The 12,500-nt window shown below is 42.3% G+C and overlaps 1 protein-coding gene across 2 annotated transcripts in view; it reads left to right on the top strand.

Annotated features, from left to right (window-relative positions):
• LOC141111930 (tumor necrosis factor receptor superfamily member 1A-like) overlaps window positions 1-6,755 on the top strand; it is a 54,623-nt gene extending 47,868 nt beyond the window's left edge. For both annotated transcript variants that reach the window (XM_073604151.1, XM_073604150.1), the window contains exons 11-13: window positions 441-608; window positions 1,917-1,953; window positions 3,421-6,755. In XM_073604151.1, coding sequence (XP_073460252.1) covers window positions 441-608; window positions 1,917-1,953; window positions 3,421-3,704 — 489 coding nt within the window. In that variant the 3' untranslated portion in view covers window positions 3,705-6,755. The remainder of the gene's footprint in view (window positions 1-440; window positions 609-1,916; window positions 1,954-3,420) is intronic.
• Window positions 6,756-12,500: the final 5,745 nt, after the last annotated feature.

Below are 12,500 nucleotides of genomic sequence, written 5' to 3'. Positions count from 1 at the left end.
ATGATGCTGTCTATCCAACTTTCTGTCGTCCTCTTCTCCTTTTTCCTTCCATGGCTTTTCCAATGAGCCCTCTCTTCGCATTAGGTGGCCAAAATGTAAAGTGTAACTTTACTAAAGTGTTAACTTTAAACTTAATTAAAGTGTTATTAAAAGTTAAAGGGGTTGTAAAGGAAAAAATATTATCTCCTAACTAGCTTCCTTTTACCTAATGCAGTGCTCGTTCACTAACCTCTTCCATTGACTTGTTTACTGCCATTGTATCGCCATCTACGTTCCCACTGCCAGGCTTTTTATTGCTGTCTTTACTACCAGGATCTAGATGTCCCCTCACATCTTGTCCAGGTGATGGGTGTCAGAAAGAACAGGAAGAGAGAAAGGTTTGGGCTGGAGTTAGGCTTTAACCCTTTTATAATTTATAACCACAGTTCTTTTGATTTCAGGCGTACGCAGCTCAGGGACAGCAAGAGAAAAAGAATTGTATTCAAGTTGGAAAAAGTAATCAGTGTGGTGTGACAGGACTTGGCTGTGAAGAGGAAGTGCCATTGACCATGGACCCTACTGATAAAGAGCAACCCAGTTTAGGGGCTTGTAGCTGTGTCAGTGATAGAGTAAGTGACTTTCCTGTCCTCTGTATGGACCAAGTGTCTCCTTTTCTTTAATATTGAAGTGTTGTTGTTGTTCTGTGTCCAACTCTTCGTGACCTCATGGACCATAGAACACCAGGCTTTTCTGTCCTCCACTGCCTCCTGAAGCTTGCTTAACTTGTTCATTGTTTCGATCAGTGGCGGCCCATCCATATGGGGCGCAGGGGCGCCGCCCCCCTAATCCATTCGCCCATCCCCTAATCTATATGCAGGGCACTGGACGCACGGAAACATTTTTCAAATTTCCGGATTCCAAATTTTCAAATTCCGAATTTCCAAATTTTCAGAATCCGAAAATTCGGAAATTCAAAAATTCGAAAATCTGAAAAAAAGAGAAAATCAGTAAAATTTGAAATAATAACTAACTAATAATAACTAACTATTAAATTATAGGTATTGGAATTTCCTTTCAAATTTGGCTGTTTGTGAACGTACAAATTTATCTGAAGTTACGAATTATCCGAAATAACGAATGCCGCAACTAAACAAATGGAATGGAACAAATTAATAATTAATAATAATAAAAAGGTTTTATTATTATTATTGTTATTTATTATTATTATTAGATCGTTACATTTTATTCGTTTAGATATAGCATTCGATATTTCAGATAATTCCTAACTTCGGATAAATTCGTATTTGTTACATTCACTAACAGCCAAATTTGAAAGGAAATTCCAATACCTATAATTTAATATTTATTATTAGTTAGTTATTTCAGACTTTCGGGTTTTTGAATTTTCAGATTTTCATTTTTATGAATTTTTAGATTTTCATTCTTATTTTTGGATTTTCAAATTTCCAAATTTCATAATTTTGAATTTTCGAATTTCCAATTTTCGAAATTTAGAATTTATGAATTCCGAATTTCCGAAATTCGGAAATTTGGAAATTTGGAAATTTCGGAATTAATGAATTTGTCAAAATTCGTTAAACGAATTCGGGACAAAACAAATTGCACATGTCCATTAACCAGGGACTAATCCTATGCTATAAAGTAATTCACATCCTCAATATTACTTACCATCATGTGTTCATCAATGCAAATACTCCCGTGGAATGAAAAAAACAAACCAATTATGAGGATTCCCACTGAAAAAAAAATTGAAGGAAATGAGACGTGTACTGAAATGTAAATTATGTTTTATATATCTAACTTATTTGGGTGTTTGTTTTTTTTTTTTTTATAATTATTATATTAAAGACTTAAAGTCTAAACAATACTTTTTGTATTACTATTATTGTATTACTTATTATTATTTATATTTACAGCTCAAATTCAGAAGTGACAAAATACTAACTGATGAAGGTAAGCAAAATATATGTGGATTCTTTCCTAACGTTATAAAAGGTCTAGTCATAACTTTGCAATCGGCGCATCCATATTTATTAGCAGTTCCCTCTTATGCTGACCATACACTAGTACATTTTTGAATGAACGTTCAAACGAAGATTTGTATGAAAATTCATATGAAAACTAATCAGTACTTTTGATGACTTGGCAAATGTTATTCAAAACTACTTCAAAATGTTGTTTGTTTTTAACATTCGCTTTTGAAATGAATGTACATTATATTGCCAAAAGTATTGGGACGCCAGCCTTTAAACAAAAATGAATTTTAATGGCATCCCAGTCTTAGTCCGTAGGGTTCAATATTGAGTTGGCCCACCCTTTGCAGCTATAACAGCTTCCAATCTTCTGGGACATCTGTCCACAAGGTTTCTGTGCAGGCCAGTCAAGTTCCTCCGCTCCAAACTCTCTCATCCATGTCTTTATGGACTTTGCTTTGTGCACTGGTCCAAATCATTTGGTGGAGGGGGGATTATGGTTTGGGGTTGTTTTTCAGGGGTTGGGCTTGGCCCCTTAGTTCCAGTGAAGGGAACTCTTAAGGCCTCAGCATACCAAGACATTTTGGACAATTTCATGTTCCCAAATTTGTGGGAACAGTTTAGGAATGGCCCCTTCCTGTTCCAACATGACTGCGCACCAGTGCACAAAGCAAGGTACATAAAGACATGGATGAGCCAGCTTGGGGTGGAGGATCTTGACTGGCCTGCACAGAGTCCTGACCTCAACCCGATAGAATACCTTTGGCATGAATTAGAGCAGAGACTGAAAGCCAGGCCTTCTCGTCCACATGAGGGTGGGCCAACTCAATATTGAACCCTATGGACTAAGATTGGGATTTCATTAAAGTTCATGTGCGTGTAAAGGCAGGTGTCCCAATACTTTTGGCAATATAGTGTAATTCCCCAAACAAAAACCACATTCACTGTTAGACATTTGTTAATTCAAGAAAAATTTTCCATCCTGCTCCTTCAAAATGTTCTCATCACTGCAGTCGAATGTTGATTTGACCCCACTAACGATTGGAAAAAATAAAAAAAAAAATCCTGAAATGAAAAGGAAAGTTTCCAAACAAATGAATCGAATGTATGCCCAGCTTTAGCTTAGAAGCTCCTGAACTCTTAAGTTTACTTTGCAGGCAGATCTTGGCTGTGGCCTGCACATTATGAACTCAGGTAAATACAAAATATTGGAAATGAGTAGAATGTAGTCTTCTATCCAGCCTACAGTAGGTGGCTTACAGAGCTCAACAGCTCAAGCTGAAAATAAATGAGTAATGGTCTTACCGTTTCACTGAGGAAAGCAGACTAGACGAAGGGAGGATTGACTGGAAACTTAGGTTCAGATTCTTTGCAAGCCAGTTCATTTATCACTTTTAGCTGTGTAATATGCTTCAATTACATTTTGTGATTCTCTATTTTTTTCTAGAATGGCTTGAATGCTACAACTGTCTCATAGAACATGTGACCCCGAACAGGTGGAAAGAAATGATGAGGCATCTTGGGCTACGTGAAGTGGATATCCAGTCGATCCTCCTAGACCATGTGAACTTTCGAGAAGCTAGCTATCAAATGTTCCTCCTGTGGAGAAATCAGAATGGTCAGAGTGCCTCTATGAGCAAGGTGTTCCACGTGCTTGACAAGATGGAACTTAGGGGATGTAAAGAAAATGTTGCTAACGATTTAACTTTTAATGGAATACTTGTTGCCTAAAACCAAGCTGTGAGATTCTGGATTGTTGGAGAGACTGTTAACCTTTTTACTTTATCCCTTGGAACATTTCTGAACATCTCGGATGTGTAGGGAATAAGTACATCAGCATCTTACTTTTACCAGGCCAGTGTGTCTACATGCTAGCCAGGTATTCTTCCTCAATTTCCTCTGTCCCATACTTTACTTATCGTATTATCCACCAGGTAGGTTTCATTTGTGTCCACTGGGATGTGTCAGATGTAGGACTATGAAATAAGGTGTGCAGGTTCAACAGCTGGCCAATTCCTGAGCAACCTAGCCCAAAGGGTTGGGCAGGGAACTGTTAACTACCTGTGGAATATGTTCTCGAAAGGTATCTTCCATTTCTCCTTCTGGCTGGGAAGGAACTGAAAGGATTGCACCATATATGACCTGACCAGCTGCACACTTTAGAGAGGTACAGCAAAGAAGCTGGATACAATAGGATCATAGCAGGTACATTAACCTCCAGAGGCTCTCAAGTCTGACTAAACCTGAAGCTTCCAGTTGGAGCAGACACTGGGACTTCCAAAGGCTCTCAAGTATAACCAAATCTAAAGCCTCAGGTTGGAGTAGACACTGCAACCTCCCAAGGCACTCAAGTATGACAAAATCCAAAGTCTCTGATTGAAGCAGACCCTGGAACTTTCAGAGGCTCTCAAGTATGATGACCAAATCCAAAGCCTTAGGTTGGAGCAGACACTGGAAGCTCCAGAGGCTCTCAAGTATGACCAAATCGGGAGCCTTTGGTTTGAGCAGACACTGGGACCTCCAGCAGCTCTCAAGTCTACACAAATCCTAAGCTTCAGGTTGGATCAGAAACTGGAGTATTCGCTTTTGGAGGGTTAACCTGCAAGGTTGGGTTGGTGTCTCTGGTTGTAAGAAGCCTGCTCTAGGACAGGAATTTTGCCATTAGGTATTCAGATATCATCCTTTCTTTCTTCTGCTTTTATCCAAGTTATTGAACTGTTCAAAAGAATTGGTGGTGATTGTTATGCAAAACAGGTGGTGATTGTTATGCATCCAACTGAAGCAAGTGGTTGTTTTACTGGGACACTTATTTTGCGTACACACGGGCGGACTTTTCGATCGGACTGGTCCGACAGACTTTCCAGCGGACTTTCGACAGACTTTTGACGGACTTCCGATGGACTTTCTAATGAACGGACTTGCCTACACACGATCACACCAAAGTCCGACAGATTCGTACGTGATGACGTACACTGGACTAAAATAAGGAAGTTGATAGCCAGTAGCCAATAGCTGCCCTAGCGTCCGTTTTTGTCCGTCGGTCCAGCATACAGACGAGCGGATTTCTGGGTCTGGCGGAGTTACGACGTAAAGATTTGAAACCTGTGCCAAATCTAAAGTCCGTCAGATTTGCGACTGGAAAAGTCCGCTGAAGGTCCGGTGAAGCCCACACACGATCGGATTGTCCGCCGTATTTGGTTTGTCGCATCCGTCAGACCAGTCCGGTCGAAAAGTCTGACCGTGTGTATGCCCCATTAGGGGTGTAGGCTCAGCTGCCTGTTTTTACCGCTTTCTGGCCACCTGGTGTGAAAAAGCCCTAAAGCTGCCTTTTTGGCCACCTTTATATACTCACTATAGATATGATTATAGAGTCAATTGCGTTTAAAATGTATTGGCTTTAAGCATATTGACCAGCAATATAATGCCCATGGGCAGGTATAAAAATTATAGTGTACAGTATAGCCAATTAAAAATAGTAATACGTTTAGAACCATCAAGTTTCAAGACGGAGTGTTATTTAGAAATACCTGCACTGCAGAGACTGCCTGCTTTATCCATCTTGCTTGCTGCCAATCTTTGTGTAATTGACGAATTACACAATTTTTTTTAATTTTTTTTTGGAGAATGAAGAACAATTGGATTGGTCACATCCGTTATTTTACTTTACGTATCAAAGTGTATTGAAGTGTTTTCAACCCTGGTGACTTTGAAGGGATCTCAACAAAGAGGTCTCAGGGCGAAGTTTGTAAGAGGGGCTTAGTGATTGGCTAGAATTGGCACCAAGGGTACAAGTCACTACCCCTGCTCCTGTGCTGCTGAGGCTGTACCCTCCGCCATATTGTGCCCACTCCCTGCCAGAGGACTCCACGCGACATTCCTGGCCGTTGACCTTTTATATCCCAGGGAAGGAATGTCCACACACATATAAGTAGAATTGTTGCACTTTACTGATGGAGTTCAGGGAATGGCATAACAGTCACATCACATCAACATACATTCCTGCAGTCACCTGACAATACATAGTCAATCACATTTAGTGGACGGTCTGCAGTAGTCACATGTGAAAGCATATTCAGCACCTTTAGCAGCTCTCAACCTCTAACAGTTTTTCCTTCCACTCGGGGTCATTAGTACTCACAGGACTGTGCTCTCTGCAGTCACTTCCTCCATAGGTACACCTTTCCCAGGAGGAGCCAGGACCCTCCAGGGGAATGGCCTCACTCAGGCATCTCTTGGCCAGGCCTAAAAGGCCTTTTGCAATCCACCCTAGTCCCCACCTCCATAAGGGACAGATAGTCTACAGCCAGCTCTCCTGGGTACAGGTCTTCTCTTCCCCGGCCTCCTGCCCTGTTTAGGGCCTCTAGATGCTGGCAAATTGGTGCTGGCTCCCATTCCCCAAGAGATCTATGGCTCCTCCCAGTCTGGCTTATACATGGGTACCTACTCACCCATGAGTTAGTCCCTTTTAGTTAGAGGGCTCTAACTAAAAGGGACTTGGCACCTGTTGATACGGTCTACTGCAACCAGACACTATTCTGATACAGAGCCACCTAGTGGCAAAATAGCTAACTGCACGTTTGTCCAAAAATTGGTCCAGGATCGTTTACTGTAAAATGGTTATTGCCAACTAACTGGATGAAAATAGTTCAGGTCCACATCCCTAATACATGGTGTGAAAAACCAGTTCCTCAAAGGCGGGAGTTTTACGGACCATGAACAGTGAAAATTCTAGTAAAATTACAAATTTATTGGTACAAAAAATATATAATTATACAATGCAAAAAAATGAGATAAAAACAAACACGTGGTGAAAAGAGCAGCAAAAAGCAAATGGACAGAGGATTTCCTCTGTCCATCTGATGGTGGAATTGGGTTATTCCAGCCATTTGCTTTTTGCTGTTCTTTCCACCATGTGTTTGTTTTTATCTCATTTTTTGCATTGTGAAAAATATATAATTTTTTGTACCGATAAATTTGTAAATTCTAAGAATTTTCACTGTTCATGGTCTGTTAAAGTCCCACCTTTGAGGAACTTATTTTTTCACACCAGGATCGTTTACAGTCCTCAGATTGTAATCCTCCGTTCCTCAGCCCATGTTAGTCTTCTAATAGGCACTTTGGGTACTTTTTAGTATTTCAATAAAATTCCATGAGCATTTCCTAATATGAAGGGTGAGAACATCGAACGATACCTGTGAATATATTATAACTGTGTACATACTGTGATAGCAAGCATGTTCTGCCTTACCTTGTAAATATATTTAAGTTCGTGCTAACTAAGTTATTTTTATGTAGAAGAACAAAATATTTTAAAGCAGAACTAAACTCGATCAACATGAACTATTTGTAATCCTTATGCTGCTAACATTAGTAAATAAATAAGATTATATAAATATATATTGTGTTTACTTGCTTTAAACCTTTCTTTTTTTACATTTCTTCAGTTGCTTCCTGGTTTCTGCCCTAGGCAAAAACAATGTCATACATCCCACTAGTCTTCATGAGTATTGTTTGTTTTCTTCCATCTGGAGCAGGGAAGGAGGGGCTTTCTCAGCTAAGCACACCCTCCTGTCTGTGTGCCTGAGATAAGGGCAGATGGGTTCCAGGAAGTAAATACTACATAAATCATCTGCCTTTACATAACCAGTTGCAGACTTTGGGCGGTCTACACACCCCCCCAAAAAAATGTCATCATTGTAAACGTGGAAGTATGTAGTACCTCCAGTCCTTCTGCCCTGCTGCCAGGACCCCCGTCCCAGTACACAGCAATTCAGTTCTGATTAATTACAGCTGCATTGCTGAGGACACAGAGAAGGTCTCGGCTATCGGAGCTGTCAAAAAAAAAAAAAACAGGCTGGCAATGTTTATCAACAATAATGCTCAGCTGCCAATACAGAAAGATACAAAGAAACATTTTGTTCATTTTGTATTTTTTGTTCATTTATCTACAGATCAAAGGAAAGAACTTTGATCTGCAGACGAAGTCAGTTAAAAAAAAAAAAAAAATTGAATTCAATATTCCTCTGCTTAACCCCTGTTAACCCTTTATTTACTCTAATCAGCCCTATCTAACTCCTTATTCTCCTTCTCCATTTAATTATAATTTTCCTGCTGTTTTTTTTTTTTTTTGTTTTGTTTGTTTATATTTTATTAAATAATAATATTTTAACTTTTTTTTGTATTTGTTTGGTTTGTTCTTTTAATATTTTTACACCTTTAACGTATATTTACACGTATCACATTGAAAAAAGTGCAAAATTGATTGATGTCAGATGTTGCTCCGGTCCTCCAAGGGCATAGAGCCGAGTGAAGGCAAGATAGCCCAGCCACAGAGAGGATCAGATTGGCTCTGGGCTAACCGACAGGTCCGGTAAGCCCGGAGATGACCAGGAAGTGGTGGTGGGGGGGTGGGGGAAGGGCACCTCTGCCGCTGCCTACAAAATTGATCTCGCAGCAAATCCGCCGCTGGGACCACTTTTATCAGAGGCAGAATTGCCTGCAGTACAAGAAAATACCAGGGTTATGGAAGCTAGCTGCTGCCATACCAGCGGTATTTAATGCATACCTCCCAACATTTGAGATGGGAATGAGGGACACCTACTAACAAATGTATGTAGGCAAAGGACACGCCCCCCCGCCACACCCACTTAAAGGAGAATTAACCAAAAAAAAAGGTTAATTAAATCCACAAGGACTTTTTTTTTAACCACTACTATTCCTTTATATTGGCTTTTAAAATGTACAAATGCAGCAATTTAGAATTTGGAAGAAAAGGTTTAGCACTGGGAGACACTTTTTGATAGATAAAAAGTGCATTTTATATACATCTATATAGATCAGACCAAAATGAGGCACAGATGAGGAGGAAAGAGGGACAGAGGGACATTGCTATGTTAATGTCAAAGTAATTATGAAAACATACTGTAGGTGGTCTTGAAGTGGTTAAGGTAAAAATGTGTTACAAGTAAAAATCATTATGTTAGTGTAATGATTTTATAGTAAAATTTATAGAATAACTAAAAATTAAAAATTCGCAAAAGAAATTCCCAATTTTTCCATTACTCCTGCTAAAATTTCAGATTTTTCCTCACTTTCAGTGGAAATGGAAATAGTTTTTTTAGGACAAATATAGAGGGGGGCACAGAGACCCCAATAAAAACCAGACAGGGACCGCAGCTACGTTATGGGGGAGGGCAGTGAAAGCAAACCCGCAGACGCTGCACAGCTGCCCGATCGTTTCTACAAGTGAGTGGGAGAATGAGCGCGCACTTAGGGGTGTTATCAGAAAGCAGTGGGCTTGTGTGCAAGGACATAAGTTGGGCCCCAATGTGGACCTGCAACAAGGGAGCGCCATACCGCACTGCAGCCACCTACCTATGTAGTCTGTACATCACTGAACCCCTCCCCTTACCAACAACCAACCTTCAGTAATAAAGAGAAGCATGGACCGGCAAAATGCTGGGTGTGGCCACACTGTGCTAACAAGGGGGATATTTATTGGCGGGGCTGCAGCATGTGTACACCCCCAGCCTCTGCCTGTGTGTGTGTGTGTGTGTGTGTGTGTAGGGGGGGATGGAGATCAAGGGTGGGAAGAATGCAGCCCAACCGAGGGGGTTTTACCGCTCCCCTACCTCATGTGTGACCGAGTCCTTAGGTATTTAAGATTTTATTGTATCCATTGACACCAGTGCTGGGGGTTATTATTGCGTCCATCGACACCAGTGCTGGAGGTTATTATTGTGTCCACCGACACCAGTGCTGGGGGTTATTATTGCGTCCTCTGACACCAGTGCTGGGGGTTATTATTGCGTCCTCTGACACCAGTGCTGGGGGTTATTATTGTGTCCACCGACACCAGTGCTGGGGGTTATTATTGTGTCCACCGACACCAGTGCTGGGGGTTATTATTGTGTCCACCGACACCAGTGCTGGGGGTTATTATTGTGTCCACCGACACCAGTGCTGGGGGTTATTATTGTGTCCACCGACACCAGTGCTGGGGGTTATTATTGCGTCCTCTGACACCAGTGCTGGGGGTTATTATTGTGTCCACCGACACCAGTGCTGGGGGTTATTATTGTGTCCACCGACACCAGTGCTGGAGGTTATTATTGTGTCCACCGACACCAGTGCTGGGGGTTATTATTGCGTCCACCGACACCAGTGCTGGGGGTTATTATTGCGTCCTCTGACACCAGTGCTGGGGGTTATTATTGCGTCCTCTGACACCAGTGCTGGGGGTTATTATTGTGTCCACCGACACCAGTGCTGGGGGTTATTATTGTGTCCAACGACCCCAGTGCTGGGGGTTATTATTGCATCCACTGACACCAGTGCTGGAGGTTATTATTGCATCCACCAACACCAGTGCTGGGGGTTATTATTGCGTCCACCAACACTAGTGCTGGGGGTTATTGTTGCGCCCTTCGACACCAGTGCTGGGGTTTATTATTGTGTCCACCGACACCAGTGCTGAGGGTTATTATAGAGTCCACCAACACCAGTGCTGGGGGTTATTATTGCGTCCACCAACACCAGTGCTGGGGGTTATTATTGCGTCCATCGACACCAGTGCTTGGGTTTATTATTGCGTCCACCGACACCAGTGCTGGGGGTTATTATTGCATCCACCAACACTAGGGCTGGGGGTTATTATTGCGTCCTTCGACACCAGTGCTGGGGTTTATTATTGCGTCCTTCGACACCAGTGCTGAGGTTTATTATTGCGTCCACTGACACCAGTGCGGGGGGTTATTATAGAGTCCACCACCAGTGATGGGGGTTATAATTGCGTCCACCAACACCAGTGCTGGGGGTAATTTTTGCATCCACCAACACCAGTGCTGGGGGTTATTATTGCGTCCATCGACACCAGTGTTGGGGTTTATTATTGCGACCACCAACACCAGTGCTGGGGGTTATTATTGCGTCCACCAACATCAGCATAGCTTCCAACTGTCCTTGATTTTGAGGGACTGTCCTTGTCCCTCTTTCCCCTTATTTGGGTCTGATCTATATAGTTATATATAAAATGCTTTTTTATCTTTCAAAAAGTGATTCCCAGTGCTAAACATTGCATCCAAATTCTAAATTGCTGCATTTGTAAATTTTAAAAGCCAATATAAAGGAATAGTAGTGGTAAAAAAAAAAACACTTGTGGAATTAACCTTTTTTTTTTGGTTAATTCTCCTTTAAGGGGGTGTGGCAGGGGGCATGTTCTATCCCTACATACATTTGCTAGTAGGTGTCCCTCATTCCCATCTCAAAATGTTGGAAGGTATGCACCAGTGCTGGGGGTTATGCCGCGTACACACGGTCAGACTTTTCGTCTACAAAAGTCCGACGGACGCCGATGGACTAAAGCTGGCTGACAATCCGATCGTGTGTGGGCTTCCCCGGACTTTCAGCTGACTTTACCAGCCTCAAATCTGACGGACTTTAGATTTGAAACATGCTTCAAATCTTTACGTCAAACAGAGAGAGTGGAGGAAGGAAAGAGAAGATGAAGCCGAGAGAGAGAGAGAGGGAGAGAGAAAGGAGGAAGGAGAAAGAAAGGAAAGGGAAAGAGAAGGGGGGAGAGGAGGAAGAAAGAAAAGACAAAGTAGAGGAAGGAAAGAGGAAGGAGTGAGAGAAGAGGATGGGGAGAAAAGGAAAGGCAGAAGCAGAGAGGGAGGAGGGAGAAGGGAAAGAGAAAAAGGAGCAATAGAGGAGAAGGAAAGGGGGAGAGAGGAGGAAGAATGAAAGAGAGGGTGGAGGAAAGAGAGGAAGAGAGGAGAGAGACAGGAGGGAAGAAGAGAAAGAGAAAAAGAAAAAGAGAAAGAGGGAACGAGAAAGAGAGAGAGAGAAAGAGAGGTGGAAGCAGGGAGGGAGGAGGGAAAGTGGAAGGAGCAAAAGAGAAGAAGGAAAAGGGGGGGGGGGGCAGAAGGAAAAGAGAGTGTGGAGGAAGGAGAGAAAGAGGGGGAAGAGAGTGGAGGAAGGAGGGTGAGAGAAAAAAGTAAAAAAAGGGGGGGAGACAGAAGGAAGTAAAGAGAGAGAAAGAGAGAGAGGGGATAAGGGAAGTGGAAATGGGGGGGATGGAGAGCAAGAGAGAGAAAGAAGGAAGAAGCAAGAGAGGAAGAAAAGAGAGGGGGGAGGAGGAAGGGAGAAAGGACAGAGTGGATGAAGGAAAGAGAAAGAGGAAGGAGAGAAGGATGGGGAGAAAAGAGGCAAAAGCGCAGAGAGAGAGAAAAAGGGAAGGAGAAAAGAGAAGGAAAAGGAGGGGGAGAGGAGTAAGAAGGAAAGGAGAGGGTGGAGGAAGGAGAGAAAGGGAGGAATAAGAAGGGGGGAGAGTGAAGAGTAAAAAGGAAGGAAAGAGAGGAGGGAGAAAGAAAAAAAAAAGAGAGAGAAGTGAGGGGGGTGAAAAGTAGAGAGGAGGAGAAAGAGGGAGAGAGTGATAGGAGAAAGGAGGGGGAGAAAAACAAACACCTGGTGGTGGGGAGAAGAGATGGGAGAAGAGGAGAAGGAAGAAATGAGAGCGGATAGACGGAG

Source organism: Aquarana catesbeiana, linkage group LG11, assembly GCF_042186555.1.
Source record: "Aquarana catesbeiana isolate 2022-GZ linkage group LG11, ASM4218655v1, whole genome shotgun sequence".
Classification (NCBI taxonomy): domain Eukaryota; kingdom Metazoa; phylum Chordata; class Amphibia; order Anura; family Ranidae; genus Aquarana; species Aquarana catesbeiana.
This window is presented reverse-complemented; position numbering and strand designations above follow the sequence as displayed.